Source organism: Oryza glaberrima, chromosome 5 (assembly GCF_000147395.1).
Source record: "Oryza glaberrima chromosome 5, OglaRS2, whole genome shotgun sequence".
Taxonomy (NCBI): domain Eukaryota; kingdom Viridiplantae; phylum Streptophyta; class Magnoliopsida; order Poales; family Poaceae; genus Oryza; species Oryza glaberrima.
Window position 1 is genome coordinate 19,149,277 of NC_068330.1, and position 13,691 is coordinate 19,162,967.

The 13,691-nt window shown below is 47.2% G+C and overlaps 1 protein-coding gene across 1 annotated transcript; it reads right to left on the minus strand.

The window, feature by feature from the left end:
* Positions 1-2,773: 2,773 nt before the first annotated feature.
* Positions 2,774-4,955, minus strand: LOC127774535 (uncharacterized). The gene is made up of 2 exons (XM_052300795.1): positions 3,613-4,955; positions 2,774-3,500 (listed from the first exon to the last, which is right to left on the minus strand). Exons 1-2 carry the CDS (start codon positions 4,839-4,841, stop codon positions 3,275-3,277), a joined length of 1,455 nt encoding a protein of 484 aa, XP_052156755.1. The 5' UTR covers positions 4,842-4,955; the 3' UTR covers positions 2,774-3,274.
* Positions 4,956-13,691: the final 8,736 nt, after the last annotated feature.

The following is a 13,691-nucleotide window of genomic DNA, read 5'->3' on the forward strand; positions in this document are numbered from 1 at the left end:
GTTTACCACACGCACGCTTCCCAAACTGCTAAACACTGCATGTTTTGCAAAATTTCTATAGAAAAGTTGCTTAAAAATCATATTAATATATTTTTGAAGTTTTTTTAAACTAATAGTTAATTAATGACGTACTAATCCATTGCTCCATTTTTCATGTCGGAGATGAGGGTTCCCAACCCTCACCTAAGAACACAGCCTTAGAGCATCTCTAACATAGTGGCCATTTTTTACTCTCTAAATACCTATTTAGCCAGCCTAATAAAAATTTAGAGAGTCAAATTTGACTTCTATTCCAACAGACTCTCCATATTCCACTCTCTATTAATCAAACAGACCCCACATATCATTCTCCTCCTCCTCCTCCTTCTTCCTCCCCCTCTCTCCAATCCTTTGCTCGTGCTCCTGCTCGTGCCAGCGGGGTCGACGGCGACGACGTTGCAGAGATGGTGGTGAAGGCGTCGAGCCGCCCCACCGCCGCTCCCTCCCTCCCTTGCCGCACTAGGAGCGCGACGACGGCGGCGCTGGGTGGGCAGATCGAGGACGACGGCGTGGGCGGGCAGATCAGGAGGAGAAGGAGCCGCTGTGGGGAAAGGGAGGCGGCGGCGTGGCGGCCGGCAACGGCGCGGACGGCGGCGGCGCGGCGGCCGGCAACGGCGCGGACGGCGGCGGGGGTCGCGGCAGGCGATGACGTCGGCGCTAGGGGCTATGCGAGAGAGAACAACCGGCAAGGAGATGGGAGGAGAATGTGTGTGGGGCCCACAGTTGGCCAGGGATTTTTGGCTGGTGGAGACACTGTTGGAGGACGTTTTTTCGCTGAAATGACTAAAATTTAGCTTAGAGAGTTATTTGGAGAGGCTGTTAGAGATGCTCTTAGGCGACCAACCTCTCTCTAAACCATGAGGGAACGAAGGAACCATGGACTGTACCCCCTTCCATTCCCATCAACCCATTCATGCCATTGTCACCTTCCTCTTGCCACTACATGATCCTATCTACTAATCAAAACTCACACCGTGGAATTTTCCTCTTGGACAGGCCACGAAGTTGCGAACCCTCGTTCGGCAAGGGAGCACGCACCTGATCAATCAGCTGGCGCGGAACGGCCGATCACATCACGGCTCCAATCCCGACGTGATCAAGAACAGCGTTCCCCGCGATAGGTTCAAGCGCAAAAGAACGTACAACCTTGGTCCATCAGCACAGGGCGCGAGCATGTGCCGGCCGCTGCAGCAGAGCTCGCGCCGACTTGCATGATATGGTGATTACTATATTAGCTTGCTATATAGCCTAGGTCGCATCGCCACGTACGCCGTCCTGATCATCGCAGCCGTCCAAACGCTTCATCTCTCGAACGAACAGGTCATTCCAAACGCTTCATCTTTCGAACGAACAGGTCATTATAGGAGAGTTTGCTACAACACATATCAGAGATCGTAAGCAGCTTGCCTGCTTGGTTACCCCCCATGCCGATTTTGGACGCTCCCTCTTGGTGCATTAGCCGGGACATTATAACCTATCATACAATGCACTGTGGATTTTGTACTCTTTTCCGTGATCCGACGCCAGGAAAGGGAATACCTTCCAGTGATCAGGTCGGTAGAGGAGTGCGATAGCTAGCTATGTAACGTAAGGTTTCCTTGTCAACGCTGGCCGCTGTGCTTCCTCTTTGTAGGCTGCTGTGGCACATACGGTCAAAAGAAAGGGCGTTTCCTGTGATACCGACCGTGACACACGCAGCGCCCGTGAAAATCTGGTAAATATCATCTCAGGGAAACACTGGTTTTCGATTTTCCGCCGATAATAGGACGATGGAACTTCAGTGGTCCCCTTTTTAAGATGAAATGGTTGCACCGCTCCAAGGACTTTTGCCGGTGTCTTTCGTCTGAAATTCGTACAAATTTCGTATACCAGTCCCAGACGTTATGATGTATCGGATTGGTCACATGGGAAATGGGCAGGCCAACTCGCATCTTGGCACGAGAGGAAGAGAAACCAGCACATGATTCTGGTTTGTGCGAGAGAATATCCAATGGTCCTACTCTGCTCACTGGCTCACACTGCATATGGGCGCGTTGTACCATAGCCCAGCATGTGTCCAAGTACTATGAGTGCTAAAATGACCAATGGGGATTTTGTCACTGGGTAAATGGTGTAATAAGTGGAAAACTTTGGGCTGGTTTGGTTTTAGGCCTAAATTAGGCTTACCAATATTTGACAATTTTAATAGCGTTTAGTGTCTATTTGGTTTGAAGCTAAATTTTAGCATGCCTAAGAAAATAGGCCATTTCAACAGTGAATTTAGGCTATTTTAGCTTTAATCTAAACACAACTTTATCTTATCAAAATTAGTCATACCAAAACTTGCCAAAATTTAGCACTTATTAAATTTGGTAAGGCTTATTTAGACCATAAACCAAACCAACCATTTGTCACTGGTCTGGTAGACAAGGCCAAAAGGAGCACTCCTGCAAGGTAGAGTGGCTTGCACAGCCCATTTTGCAACTTTACTAGTCCACTGTATGAAATACCGCTTGTGGCTGGATCACATGAACATATGTGTATCGTGTGTATCAGTGTATGTATATGCTCGATGCGCAAAGACCGGCTAATTTAGAGCTTGAGATTGGTGCACAGACGACATTCCCACTTGACACTGGATGACCCTGTTGGTCTCGAACTCTCTCGATCTCAAAAACAGAGGCGAACGATTGCAAATTTTCCATGCCAAGTGGAAGTACCAACTGGAAGCAGAAATGCATTAGATCCGAGGAGGATTACACCGAGATTAACATGACCTCTTTATTCACTTAGTACTATTATTCTTTTTGCTCAATCTACATAATTACAGGACGCAAGTTGCTATACACCATCCATCCATCCACGCCACCGTACCCCTGCCGACAAGATCGTCGGGAAATGAGCTTGCATCCCCGTATCCGTCCTCTTCCTCATTCCCGGCGAAATGCTCCCGTCGCCGGATTTGTGGAACGGGAGAAGCGGCACCGCGCGCTCTCCCATATCACACAACTCACAAGCTCACAACTCACTCCACTGCCCACGCACACCTCTACTCAACCTACCTAAGTAAACGGAAGGCATCATGCGTCAGCTCCACTCCGCCGCCCATGTCGTCGTGTGCTCTAGGCGTCTCGCCGCGTGGCCGCCCCCGCGCATGCTGCACGAACTGGACTTCTTTGAATAGAGATTCTTTTTTTTTTCCGCTTCCTAATTTTCTGTCTGATTTCGAGTGGCCATTGTTGTGCCGGTGGCCGCGTCAATCGAGGGGGAAACATGTGTCCTCACCTCCGGTGTTCCAGAGGAAATGCGCGTAGGCGGCGGCATGGTGCGCGTTGCCGGGGTCGGCCGCGATGGCCTCCTGGTAGGTGTCCTCCGCCGCCGCGAGGTCGTTCCTCGCCTTCCACAGGAACGTCGCGTACCGGCTCAGCGCCTCCGCGTCCGCCGGCTCCGCGCGCACCGCCCTCTCGAAGTACTGCTCCGCCCTGCGATTAACGGGAGGTTAGACAAAATGGATCACCGTGGCGCGGCTCGGATGAGATGAGCACGACGGTCAATTCGTCGAACAGGTGGTGGGCGTAGGGTGAGGGGGCCTACCGGTCGTGGTCGTTCTGCACGAGGTAGAGGAACTGCGCGAAGTTGGCCAGGATGAGCGGGTTATTGGGCTCCTCGGACACGGCGAGCTCGTACCGCTGCTCCGTCCGCGTGTACTCAGCGTGGCCCTCCGTCTCGATCTCCGCCTCCACCGGTGCGACGAGGTTGCCGAGCACGTCCGGGTCGCTCAGCTCCTCTGCACGCGCGTTCTCCTGCATGTTCGAGGCCTCCGCCACCATCCTTTCCCAGATGGCCTGCTCGTCCTCGGCCATACCAGCTCCCGTTCCCGCCGGCGGCGCTGGTTGCTGCGGCGCGACACCGCTCAGCCGAGCTAGGGATTCGTCCCACCGGTCGTCGCCAGTGGCGCCCGCGACGGGCCGAACCTTCCCGCCACCGCCGCTGCTCCCGCCGACCGAGGCGGCACGCCCAATAGAGAACGTCTTGACCGAGGCCGCGTCGAACCGCGGGAGGGATGGGTCGGCGTGCTGGGTGTCGACCACCGCGACAGCCGCGGAGGTAGGCGGAGCGGGAGGGATGGCTGCGGCGGCGGCGACACTGTGACCCATGGAGTGGACGGTGAAGTTGGCGAGGAGGAGCATGAGGGAGACCATGAGAGCCGGGGTGCCGGCGAAGATGTGCTGGAAGAGCCAGACGAAGGAGGCGTGCATCTCGCCATGGACTCGCGCCAGGACGCTCTGCAGGTCGTCGCCCAGCATTGCCTCCCGCATCTGCTGCAGCGCGAAGCTCTGCAGCTCCCGCACGATGAGCACCATCGACGAGAAGGCGCGCCCCACCGAGTCGCCGGCGGAGCCCAGCAGCCGCTCGTCCCACCGCGTCTGCCGCGCCACCAGCTGCTGCTGCTGCTTCTTCCGCTTCAGCATCCGGAGCGACAGAGGCATCCCGGCGCTGCTCGCGCTGCGCTCCACGCTCGCCGGCCACCCGCAACCCGTGGGCTGCACACCCACCGCCGCCGCGAGCTCCTCGATCCGCCGCAAGAACTCCGCGTCCCCGCCCCCCACGCCATCCAAACTGGCGCTCAGGGCGCACCTCGCCGGCTGCCGCAACCCGCGGCGCCGCGCCATAACACCGGCGCCCCAATTAACCGGGGCGCGGGATCTCGCGAGCCCCGCACCGCCGAGGGCGGGACGCGAGGAGGATGTCGAGGGCGGCGAAGACGAGGCGGAGGAGCGCGCGCACGGGGATGGCGCGACGGCCGCGACCTGGAGGCCCATGGCTCTCTTCTGCTCCGCGTGTGGAGGGGCGCCTCTCCTTCCTTGCCTCCGCAGGGGAGGTGTGGAGATCGCGCGCGGCCGCAGAAGAGAGGAAGCCGCTGGCGAAGGAAAGGAAAAAGCGTTGGGGGGCTTTTAATTAAGGGGGGCGTCCCGCGTCCCGGTCAGCCTCCGCACGCTGGCGCTGGCTCGTGAGCGGTCTAGTGGTGTGCCACTGTGTAATGTAAAAGATTGTCTACCTTTACCGTATTGAAAGGCCATCACTCACCAGGGCAGAAGTATATACATTTTCTTACTTACCGCTACAATATGAAGGGTTTGTTCCATATTTAAAGTATTAAACGTAGACTAATAACAAAATAAATTATAGATTTCGCTGTAAACTGCAAAATGAATTTATTAAGCCTAATTAATTTATCATTAGCAAATGTTTTCTGTAGCATTACATTGTCAAATTATAGCATAATTAGACTCAAAAGATTCGTCTCGCATTTTTTATGCAAATTGTACAATTGATTTTTTTCGTCCACATTTAATACTCCATGCATATGTCTAAACATTTGATGTGATGTTTTTGGCTAAAAATTTTTGAATCTAAACAAGGTTCAAATCAGGAATTTTACATCAAAACAATCTATACGAATTCCCACTTAATTGTGCATATATCTTTCCTACTTAACTGTGGACATATCTTTTTAGGGAGTGTGTAAATTTCCGATGACTTAAAATTCAGTCACTTTTCCCATCCTTTGATGGCAATCCAACAATTTTTATTGCTTCACCCTTTTATCTTGTAAAAGGTTGAACAATATATTTAAACATATAAAAGTTACAAGGAGAGATTGAGGCGGCGGTCGGCATATGCTCGCCGGCGCGGGGAGGGACGGAGTGGTGATGTTGCTGTCCTCAACGGCGTGTCGACTTTTGACCATGAGGGTGGATCCTCTTCCTCATCATCGTCCCATCCATCTTGTGCCCGATCAATGTCGCTCGACTACCAGGTAGAACGGACATGCCTTTGGCACCATGGCCTACACTCGTCATCGTCTTCTTCCATCTAGCAGGCTTTCTCTGACTCGTGGGGTTCACAGGGCGAAATCGCTAATAAGCGACTAAACACGCGTCTCTTCCCCCGCACGATGCGCCACGTGGTGCGCGCGGATGGTGGGGGGTGTGGAACGATGCGTGGGAGGGAGGAACACGCGCACGATTTTTTTTTTCTGTGGTTGTTTCCGGTTTTTTTGTTGTTTCCGTTCAGCTTTTCTATGTTTTTTTTAAATTATTTTGGTTTTTCTGTTTCAGTTCTTTATACAACTTTATATTCGTATATATAGAAACTTTATATACGTATACAAACTTTGTATACTTGCATACATATATACAAAGTATGTACACACGTATACAAAGTTTATGTTCATATATATATTTTTCTATACTTTTTTTAATACATTTGTATACAAATTTTGTATATATATACAAAGTTCGTATACACGTATATAAAGTTTATATACATATATAATTTTTATATACGTCAAAAGCAGTAGTTTGTAGGACTACAGTAGTAGTACACTAGTGCGTCAAGGTCAAACTTGATATTTCACCCCATGTTGGCAGTCCCACTTGCCATGTTATATAGGCCGAGTTTAGTTATAAACTTTTTCTTTAAACTTTCAAGTTTTTCATCACATCAAAATTTTTTTACACACACAATCTTTCAACTTTTCCGTCATATCGTTCCAATTTCAATCAAACTTTCAATTTTAGTGTGAATATGGGGGTGATGAAAATCTAAATAAATTTTTATCCAGCGGAAAAAAAAGCATAGGAGCAATTATTAAAAGTGGCATTTGGAGAGTGGCAAATAGTTGGATCCCTCATGTGTAACTTGGTACCGTGAGGCATAGATTATAGTTTTCAAAATAATAGCTATATGGTCTTTTTTTTTAAGAAAAAAAAACATGAGAGAATATATGGTTGAGTTCGGGAAATGGAGCGACAGTTAGTTAATGATTTATTAAGCATTAGCTCAAATAAACTTAAAAAATAGATTAATATGATTTTTAACAATAACTTTTCTATATAACTTTTTTTGCAAAATACACGCCGTTTAATAGTTTAGGAAACGTACACGCAGAAAACGAGAGATGTGAGTTGAGAAAAGTGGGGGAAGAACACAACCACAGTTTGCCTCTTGCCACATGTTTTTGATGTGCTTTGGGCCAAAGCGATAAAATAATAACCCACAAATATTAAATCAAGCTTACTATAAGTCCAAACTGCACAAGATAAAATAAGCACCAAAATTTATAAAATGCAACCCGAACGTGAAGAATCTATTGCCTGAGATCTAAGCTTGTTAAAAACAAATCCAATGCTTCTCTAAACAAATTCACTCCACACCTTTACAGAATGTATCATCCAGAAATTTATTACACCAATTGGTAAACCAACCGAAAAAAAACTCGAAATTCAACTGCTCCCATATTTCGATTACATGCTTGAGCAAGTGGGGTAAGTGGGTGAAAAGCGAGAAACAAAAATACTACTGCTACGAGCCTGTTCAGATTGTAGGAAAATAAACCTTACTAAATTTTAGCAATACTAAAATTTTAGCAAGATGACAATATTGCTAAAATTTTAGCAGGATTTCTTATGTATTGACTAAATTTGGCAACAAACTAAACGTAGCCATTTTTTATAACTTTTTTTTAAAAAAAAGTATGGTTGAAAATAGATCAAAGTGAACAGGCCTTATTTTTTTTTGGGAGGACTCCACCTGCTATATAGTACTCACTCCGTTTCGAAATGTTTGATACCGTTGACTTTTTAGCACATGTTTGACCATTCGTCTTATTCAAAAACTTTTGTGAAATATGTAAAATTATATGCCTACATCAAAATATATTTAACAATGAATCAAATGATAGGCAAAGAATTAATAATTACTTAAATTTTTTGAATAAGACGAACAGTCAAACATGTACTAAAAAGTCAATAGCGTCAAACATTTTGAAACAGAGGGAGTAGTATAAAAAAAAGCACCGCTCCTAGTGTACAAGTATACAAATGCACCACTAGCAAGTCCTAGAGCCATGAATCCACTAACCTAATCATATGATTATGTGAACGTGATAGGCCGTTAAGAACTTGATAACAGCTAATAGTGGCTTACCGACCCCAAAGCCAGAAAGGCGGCCGTCAGGTGCATCGCACCCCTTCGGAGAGCGACCGCTGCGAGCCTTCACGCTCAAGCTGAACGCGAAAACTAAAATAAACCGAGCCAACCTGACGTACTAGTGCCGTCGTTTCGCGGGGGTCTCGCTACACGCCGAAGCGGTAAGAAAGCGAGGGGGAAAAATATCAAAATATCTCCGGCGAACGGACGGCCGCCGGAGACGGAGAGCGAGATACACCAGCAGATGACCACCAGGCTCCAACCTGGGGGCTTTGTACGGATCGGCCCGGACAACTCGCGCCGGGGAGGAGGAGGTCGACCTCTCTCCGCTCGTTGATCGGACGGCAGGGAGCGGACAGAGCGCGCTGATCGGACGGCGGGCAGCGTTGGAACGATGGGTCCTGGAGGGTTCCGTTCCACGCGCGGCACATGCGTAAAATGCGCACGCGCACCCGCAACTGTAGCCTCTACAGTGTGTAAGCTAGCTAGCGCGGTGGAGCCGTGCCTGTCAGGCGTGTCGTGTGCCGCCTCGGGACGCGGGAGAGTTAAAGGGGGTGGTGGGTGGTAGCCGGTAGGCCAAGCTGGATCCCGTTCGCTGGGAGGAGTAAAAATTGGAGTTTTGTTCTTCGTTTTCTCCTTCTGTTTCGTCTTGGCTGAATACGGTGTATATTTGACGCTGAGAACACAATTTCGTACTTACTGCAAGAAAGAGCAGAAATATCTTCTCACGAGGAATGGAATCTTCCGAAGTTACTGAGTGAAGTGCATGGGCTGAAGTGTATGGGCGGTCTTTAAACTTATCTAGGTATATTATCTAGGTCATCAAACTCTCAAAACGCATTTTTGGTCCTTTAACTTGTTTCGGGTGTCATCACTAGTTCAAACAGGTCTTAACCCGCCCCATGCGCCAACGTGGCATGCCATGGTGGATTATCGGTGGTCCTACACGAGGGTAGGGACCAACTGATAGGTGAGGCCCACTAAAAAGTGGCGTCTACGTGTTGGTGGGGTCATGTGGGTCCCACATGTCTGTATCTCTCTCTCCTCCTTATTCTTTCCTCTCCCTTCTCGATTCCTCCTCTCCTTTGCTGTGCTATCTTGTTCCCCTCTCACATTTGCGCGCACCCGAGCGGGAGACGGCTGGCGCACAACGGCGTGGGAGTGGCGGCGGTGGTGATGGAATGGGAGGCACGGTGACCGGGCGACGTCGGTGCGGCCGAGGCTATAGTGGCGCGGCAGCACGGCCGAGGCGATGGTTGAGCAGCGGCGCACACGCGGGGCCAGCGTGGCCGCACGCGGCGGAGACGGTTGGGGAGATGGAGCAGAGGAGGAGCGGTGGCGCGGGAAGGGTGCTGCCGTGGGGCGATGCCGACAGTGGGAAGAAGCAGAGGAGGAGCGGCGGCGGCCTGGATGGAAGTGGAGACGACGGCGGCCTGGATCGCGGTGGTTACCTGGTTGGACGAAGACCAAGGCAGACGAGGGAGGAGCACGCGCGGGCCATCAACGACCTCCCCAACGAGCTCTACGACGTCGTCTGGGACATCATGCTTATCGACAGGCCATCCGGATGGAACCCGACCTCACTGGGGCAGATGCCGTCGAGGCAGAGCTCGCCTGCGCGGTGGAGGAGATAGGGGGAAAGCGGAGGGCCTCGACAGCGGGCTTGCCACGACTGACAGGGGAAGGGGAGGGCCTCGATGGCGGTGGCCCGGGTGGAGCTAGCCGGCATGGCGGATATTAGGGAATGCGGAAGGCCTTAACAGGAGTAGCCTTTGCGCCGCCAAATCGTCGGGCGTCGTCGAGCTGAAGAGATGGGGGCGGCCTTTGCCACCCCTGTCCCTCGGTGGCGCCATCCTCCACCTCGCCCCTCTCCCTCGCCCGACTCGTGAAGCGTCGCCGCCGCCGTCTTCCAGGATTTCTCCTCCACCGGGCGGTTGTCCGGTGCTAGACCGCAGCCGTGGTTGCCTGCTTTGTCGAGCTCCCGATGGCCACCTCGTTGGACTTGTGCCCGGCGCCGGTGGCGGCGAGAGGCCGAGGGCTTGTGAGCAAGGGCAGCTCGCCAGGGATAACCAGGGACGAGCTACGGCGGCCAGCTCACTAGCGGCCATGGGATATCTCTTTGGCAGCGAGAAGGAAGGAGAAGAAAAATAAAAGGATTTTTTAGTGGGCCCCACCTATCAGTTGGTCCCTACCCTCATGTAGGACCACCGATAATCCACCATGGCATGCCACGTTGGCGTGTGGGGGCGGGTTAAGACCCGTTTAGACTAGTGATGACACACGAAACAAGTTGAAGGACCTAAAAATGCGTTTTGAAGGTTTGGAGATCTAGATGATAAAACTAGACAAGTTTAAGGACCGCTCATGTACTTCACTCAAAGTTATTTGTGCAACTGCAAGTGTGCATCCCAAATAATCCTCAAACAAGGAATAAATGAGTACTACTTCCTTGGTCTCAAAATAAGTGTAAAGAGTTAATCAGAGAACTGTTCAAAATAAATGTAGTCTCTATTTCAAAATTAGAGGACTGCATTTATTTTGAAACATGGAATCAGAACGACTTATTCTCTTTGGTTTCGTGAGAATTAAATTTCAAAATATACTATTCATTTAATTTTGTTTTATAAATATTCGAGATGTAATTTGTTTAGCAGGAATATACTATCGTTCTCGCGTAACGGTACGTGAAAACGAAGTGGCACGATGATAGCCCCGATCTCGCGGGGCGAATACGTGTGCGGTCTCGCGGCAAAGTCGCGAGACCGAGCTGTCTCGCGCGGCCAACGAGGAATACCGCCGCACCAGCGCCAATCATTATCGGATAATGATCCTGATTAGCAATTAAATAGTAATTAGCTAATCTGATTAGTGGTTAATTAGTTATTATATAATTCACTAATAAATAAATAATCACTAATTAATTGCTAAGAATTCACCCTGCTGGTCTCGCATGTTGGTTGTGCGAGATCAACGTATATTTTTGCTAGCAAAGTTTTGTTCCGAATATTTGTGAATAAAATAGAATGAACAATATATTTTCAAATTTAATTCGGTTTCATGAGTCTTGATGTTTTGGTCACGGTTTTCAAAATACACCTTCGATCATGTACCTTTGGAACACAAATAGGAAAAATATACAATTTTGCTAAAAAGCACATTTCAAAGCAAAGTATTATAAATGATAAGAAAACCATAGAAAATGTCTATTTGGTTAGATCACAAAAATTACACATGAGTTAGATGAGAAAAATAGAGAAATAATTTTTTCAAGAGGTGGAACTCTCGCTAACCTTGCTCCAAAATGTATATGTATCAAGCCATTCCAAAAGAATTTTGTATGATTTAGAAAGCTCTAATTATTTGTTTCAAGTGGCCAAATAGGAAAACTTGGTACATGATTGAAACTCTAAATGTCTCCACAAGTTCTTTTCAAATACAACGGATACCTAATTTATGCGCAACTTGAGAGTTGGGATACATTATTTTTTTTTTGTCCATATTGTGCTAGAACGAATCGCCAATTAACGGTGTGGTTTTTTTCCATGCTGGCGACCCTACTTACAGTATTGTACGGTGAAACGACATGGGACGTTGATGTACTTGTCGACTGAGGTCCCGTAGGTGGAGCTTGAAGTTATAAGGTTTGTTTGAAGCATTTTTAGTAGCCGTGTTTTCCTTAAAAATCTTCAGCTTCTCTAAATAGTATAGATTTTTATTTAGATTCTAAGAATTTATAGTTATAAAATCTATAGAATAAAATAGAAGTCAGAAATAAACTGAAAAACTCAGTTTTTTTTATAAAGATTCTCATAAACTGATCATCAATCAATTATTTCTTAGAATATTAAGCTTTTTCTCAAATATGGCCTGAATCACCTTGTGAATTAGCTGCCGATAACAATTTAACAAAATAGAATTCTTAATTTTTATTTCTAATTTATTCTCTATATTCTGTAGTTACTGATTTTCTTAAATCTAGATATATATGAAGCTAAATTAGTTAAAGAGTTGGGAGATGACATCTACTAGCAGCTGGAGTAGTATCTAAACATGTAGGCGCAGTAACGGTTCAACCGTTCAAGGTAGCTGCAAGCCTGCAATCCAAAAAGATAAGGGCCCCTTTGATTCGCAGGATAGGAAAAACACAAGAATTGAAGTAGTATGATTCTTCAATCCCGCAGGAATCAAAAACATAGGAAAAAAATGAAAGGTGCCCTTTGATAGTGCTATAGGAAAAATACAGGATTTCTCTTCCGGTTTGAATTTGAACAGATAGCCGTTGGCGTTCAAAGCAAGTACTAGCCGTTGCATGTCCTTATATATATTGCTGTAGCTGCAACTGGACATCAACAAAACTAGCTCACCTCACCTTCGATTGTATCGGCCAAGCATGACAAGAGCTCAAACGTGGCAATTCATTTGGTAAGTCATAAATGATTTTTTTTTTCTTTTTGGTATGTATGTAAGGATTAGCAACTTATTTGCTTGCTTCTGCTCTCCTATAGATATTGGTAGACTAAACCATCAGATTTATTATTTGTTGTTGATTTCCCCTGTGATTGTCATGGATCCAAGTTATCGACGACGGTCACAGAATAAAGATGAGTTCATGCTTTTTGTTCTCCCTACCATCGAAGGAGATTCGTCACAACCATCATCTAGTAGGAAACTGATGCACACATCAAAACTTTCAGGGGCTTGTCATGTTAATGAAATCTTAACAGGTCATCAGAGCCTAAGCAAAAGGAATTTTCGCATGGAAGTTAATGTTTTTCGAGCTTTAGTCAATAAGTTGCGTAAGAAACAACTACTTGCTGATGCAAGAGATGTCTCAGTAGAAGAACAAGTTGCTATATTCTTGTATGCACTAGCAAAAAATGCAAGTAATGAGACCTTGCAAGATCAGTTTCAACACAGCGGGCAAACAATAAGCAAGTATTTTGGGGTTGTGCTTGATGCAGTTACACAACTTACATGTGTATATATACGGCCACCTTTCCTACACCCCCATCATATCTTGAGAAGACCAAAATTTCACCCCTTTTTTGAGGTATGAACAAATTCATGTTTTGATTTTTTTTTTTACTTTGAGTTAAACCAATCATTGTACATAAAAAGACTTAATCAAGGTTATATTTGTATTTGTATAGAATTGTGTTGGCTCTATTGACGGGACACATGTACCAATGATACTTCCACTAGACCAGCAAGAACCATACCGGAATAGAAAGCAAACAATTTCTCAGAATGTTATGGTAGCTTGCGACTTCGATCTGAAATTTGTACATGTACATGCCGGCTGGGAGGGATCAGCTTCAGACGCAAGAGTTCTTCAAGATGCACTAAACCATGGTTTTGAAGTACCTCCTGGTAAATTTTTTCTTGTAGATGCTGGTTATGCAAATACAACACAGTTTCTAGCACCGTATCGTGGGACAAGATATCATTTAAAGGAACAGGGCAGAGCTAATCAGAAGCCACAAAATTATAAGGAGTTATTCAATCTTCGGCATGCACAACTCAGAAACCATATAGAGAGAGCAATTGGTGTATTAAAAATGAGATTTCCTATACTAAAGACCGGCTCACACCACCCAGCTCGTAAACAAGTTGATATTTCGGTTGCTTGTTGTGTTCTACACAACTTCATACGCCTGCATAATGGAGATATGGTGTGG

Bases quoted from the DNA above. Each gene is read 5' to 3' on its own strand.
- LOC127774535 (XM_052300795.1), bottom strand. From the start codon at position 4,841: ATGGGCCTCCAGGTCGCGGCCGTCGCGCCATCCCCGTGCGCGCGCTCC. The intron at 3,501-3,612 runs GTAGGCCCCCTC...CGTTAATCGCAG, and splicing joins GTGCAGAACGACCACGACCG to GGCGGAGCAGTACTTCGAGA.